General features: G+C 55.3%; 1 protein-coding gene across 1 annotated transcript; it reads left to right on the forward strand.

Annotated features, from left to right (window-relative positions):
• Positions 1 to 1,200: 1,200 nt before the first annotated feature.
• Positions 1,201 to 2,650, forward strand: CCDC184 (coiled-coil domain containing 184). The gene has a single exon (XM_081309581.1). The coding sequence runs from the start codon at positions 1,674 to 1,676 to the stop codon at positions 2,262 to 2,264; it is 591 nt and encodes a 196-aa protein (XP_081165707.1). The 5' UTR covers positions 1,201 to 1,673; the 3' UTR covers positions 2,265 to 2,650.
• Positions 2,651 to 3,751: the final 1,101 nt, after the last annotated feature.

A 3,751-nucleotide genomic window follows, 5' to 3' on the forward strand; every position in this document is an offset into this window, starting at 1 on the left:
ATGACCGTTTTTCAATCAGTGTCACTTGTAAATATATTAAATCCAATTCTTCCTTCTCTGGTTGTCACAAAAGTTGGGGACACTCGTGAATCTGAACATGAGCACTGGGGGGATGTCCCTCACACACAGTCCTCTGATTCATCCCCCATACACTTGTCAACAGTTTACCCTTTCAGTTGTGAGGTGATGCAAGAGTGTTATTCAGTTAGAAATAATGTCCAGTCCAATTTCCTCACAGATCAGGAAAAGGATTTAGCCAAGGCCTCTGAATTAACAAGTTGGAAAAATGAAATTGAATTCGGGTCTTTTAAAACCTACTTGATGTGGTCTAGAGTGGTCTGGATGAGGGAATGGAATTTCGTGGTTCTTGTTTAAGAATTCATTCAACAAACGCATTAAGCACATACTACTACGTGCCAAACGCTATTTTAAGGGTTGGGAATTCCGTGGAGGAGGATGCAGGGGAGAAAAGAATATCTGCCCTTATGGAGCTTTCATTCTCAAAATTTAAGCACTTGGCCTCATCATCCTGGACAAACTCCCAGAAACCTGGGTAGAAGCAGTTGGGTCCCATAAGGCAGAGAATCCCGTCCTTTCCCAGCTCTTTTGCTTTCCGTAGCGAAAAGGCTGATTTACTGCAGGAGCCCCAGGGAGAGGCAAAAACCTCTGTAGTGCCCTCCCCTTGTCTCTGCACCGCCGGGCACGGCGGGGCCAGCTCCTGGGTACCGCCGCGCCCCAACTCAAGTCTGAGATTTTTTGGCGTCGGCCTCTCTTCCCTCTCCGGTTTCCCGTGGGCCGCTGGGGGATGAGGAAGTAGGACGCGGTCCCAGAGCCATCCTCTGAGAAAGGAATGCAAGGAACTGGTGAAAATCTTTCCAAGGCAGTCGTTCTCAGTGTCTGATACCCAAGACCGAGGGAGGAACAGACTCTCCCGGGCTTGAGGGTTTATGCAGCAAACTGCTCTCTCATGATTTCCTATTAGACACTGCAGCCACACGCTCTTTCTATTCGCGGCTGAGGCCACTGCAGCGTCCCGGCCCCACCCGCTATTCCAGACAACAGAACCTCACTGCAGCTCCCCAACCATCCTCCCCTTTTTCTTCTCCACTTCCTGGTTACCATGGAGACACACGTCATTTACGTGCCGTGCGTCGCCTTGGAAACGGAGGAGCATCCGCGGCGCCGCCTGGAGACCCGCCCCTGCCGCTCTAGCTACACTCGCGGTCGCTGCTTTTAATGGCCTGGGGGAGTCCCGAGTCGGACGTGCTACCGGTCTCAGACTCCACCCCGACCGTTCTGCGAGCGCTTCTGTGACCCAGGGAACCCGCGGACATTCGGCTCGTGGGTAGCGCCTACCGGGGCGCATTCCAAGAGGTGAAGTAGAGCAGGGCGCTTTGCCCCGGGGCGAGTCCGAAGACGCTGGCCCTGGGACCCTCACTGGGTCGTCCTTGTCCCACCGACTCTTCTCTGCTTTCCTGTATCCTCCCCGCGCCTTTTTTTCTATCTTGCTCGGACTCTTCTTCTCACGTCGGCTCCCGCCCCTCTTGGGAGCATCCTCTTCCATCAGCTCCTCCCCGCCCCTCCGGGGACCTGTCCCCCTTCTTGCCCCTCCCCCACCCCCGAGGCCGGGCTGGACGCGACCCAGAGCCGCCACTGCCCGCTTCTGCCACTCAATGGAGGACGGTCTGCTGGAGATCATGACCAAGGACGGCGGCGACATGCCGGCGCCTCTTGAGGTGTCCACCGTGCCCGCCGTGGGGGACGTGATCTCCGGGGAGTACAACGGAGGCATGAAGGAGCTGATGGAGCACCTGAAGGCCCAGCTGCAGGCCCTGTTTGAGGACGTGAGGGCCATGCGAGGGGCCCTGGACGAGCAGGCCTCGCACATCCAGGTGCTCTCGGACGACGTGTGCGCCAACCAGCGGGCCATCGTCTCCATGTGCCAGATTATGACCACCGCGCCCCGCCAGGGTGGCTTGGGCGTGGTCGGCGGCAAAGGGAGCTTCCAGGGTGTCCCTCAAGAGCCGGAGACCCCTTCGCCTGGGATCGGGGACAACAGCTTGCTGGGTCAAGATCCCGAGGACGAGGGGGACGAGGACGAAGAGGAGGAGAAAGGGATGCCTAGCCCCGCCACACCCACCAGTCACTGTGAGCGCTCGGAGAGCCCCCGAGCAGGTCTCCTTGGGGGGGACGGGCCACTTGTGGAGCCCCTCGACCTGCCTGACATTACCCTGCTGCAGTTGGAGGGCGAGGCCGCCCTGTGAGGGAACTCCGAGGGGGCACTAACTTCCCGGGCTGGCTTTGGGTTTCCCAGTGCATGACGCGAGGGGACTGAACGGCGCGGTGCAGCATGCTTCACTCGGACAGCTGCTCTTGTGGGTCAGGTAGAGAGAGACTCCCTCAAGGAACGATTTGTAGGGTGAATGACTTTGGAGCATCAAGAGTTCTTTTTGCCCAACCAAGCGTTTAGCAAACTGCGGAAAGGTGAGGTCCCAGGAGAGGAAGTGCCCGACTCTGGACTCCCATCCATCCCTTTCCCTGCCCATTCTCCCTCCCCAGGCAACAGGAGAACCCCTGAATTATGTAAATAAAATTCTGCTTTTTCTATTGTGAAAAAGGACTTCTCTAGGACTATGGCAAATAATCTCTAATGTTTTACCTAGAAATTAAGGAATTGGGGTATTCTGTTCTGGCAACAGGAAATTTACCCTTCTCCTGAAATCCAAGATATTCAGTGTTCTGCAGAAGCCTCTCCCCCTCACAGATCTCTGAAGCTGCTGATTGGTAAAGGAAGCTTGAGGAGGGAACTGCAGCCCTAGGAATCTGGGTGAATGGGGTTCCAAGGGCCCCTGGGCTGGGAGGAGCTGGCTATGAATGTGCATGAAGACATAAAAGCTCAACCTCTAGGATTTTGCATGCAGAGCGGACCCTGCCTTGCCACTCAACTGACTTCATCTGGGATTGCTTTTCCACACACTGGGGCTTAGAAAACAAAGAGCCCGGTTCACAGGCAGAGACTTGGGGTGCTCAGCAACAGCCCAAATTTAGGGGACATTTGAGGGACTCTTGGGGGCTGCAGCCAAAAACTGTCTCTACTGGCTACACCTGCTTCACTTTAGTTCCTTTTTCTGTCAATATGTCCCTGCCCGTTGCCTCTCGGTGTTGCCTCCATTACGTCTTGTGTGTGTTATGTGTGTCCACTTGTGTAGTAGTGTGTGAGCCCTGAGGGGCAGGGCTTTGGCTCTGGTGTTAGGTTCAGTGGGTTTCAGAACCTTCTGTGAGCCCTAAGCTGTCATGGCACTTCCCTCCACCCAGTCCCCACGTCCCTTACCCAACCAGGGCATGGAGCATGTGGCTGTCCTGAGGTTCCTTAATTGATGTGCCTCCCTCCTACCTTCTGAAGTGGTGACTTTGTGTGCCCTTCCCCTCCTTTATGTATTCCTTCTCAATGCTTTCCTTGGTGTTAATCTTAATAAAAAGGCGTCATTTCCCTCCTTGCTGACTGGTACTAAGGATATGTCAGGGTGGGGCTTCTGGGCCCATTGCATGGACTAGGGCTTAGTGGGAAATGTAGGGACCATGCCTTCCCTCCTCTCTCCTTGCCTCCAATTCCAGGGAGTTGACTGCCCCTGCCTGGTTGGGACAGGCATCACCAACTCTGCTGCTTTCCCTTCTGCCTTAGACCTTAATCTAAACCTGAACGGGGGTGGAGGGGTGTATAGGGGGTGAGATGGGGGGAAGAAAGGGGGGT

Source organism: Spermophilus citellus, assembly GCF_964194105.1.
Source record: "Spermophilus citellus genome assembly, chromosome: 10".
NCBI classification, from domain to species: domain Eukaryota; kingdom Metazoa; phylum Chordata; class Mammalia; order Rodentia; family Sciuridae; genus Spermophilus; species Spermophilus citellus.

What these genes read in the sequence shown, in the direction of transcription:
- CCDC184 (XM_081309581.1), top strand. Translation starts at nt 1,674, where the DNA reads ATGGAGGACGGTCTGCTGGAGATCATGACCAAGGACGGCGGCGACATG.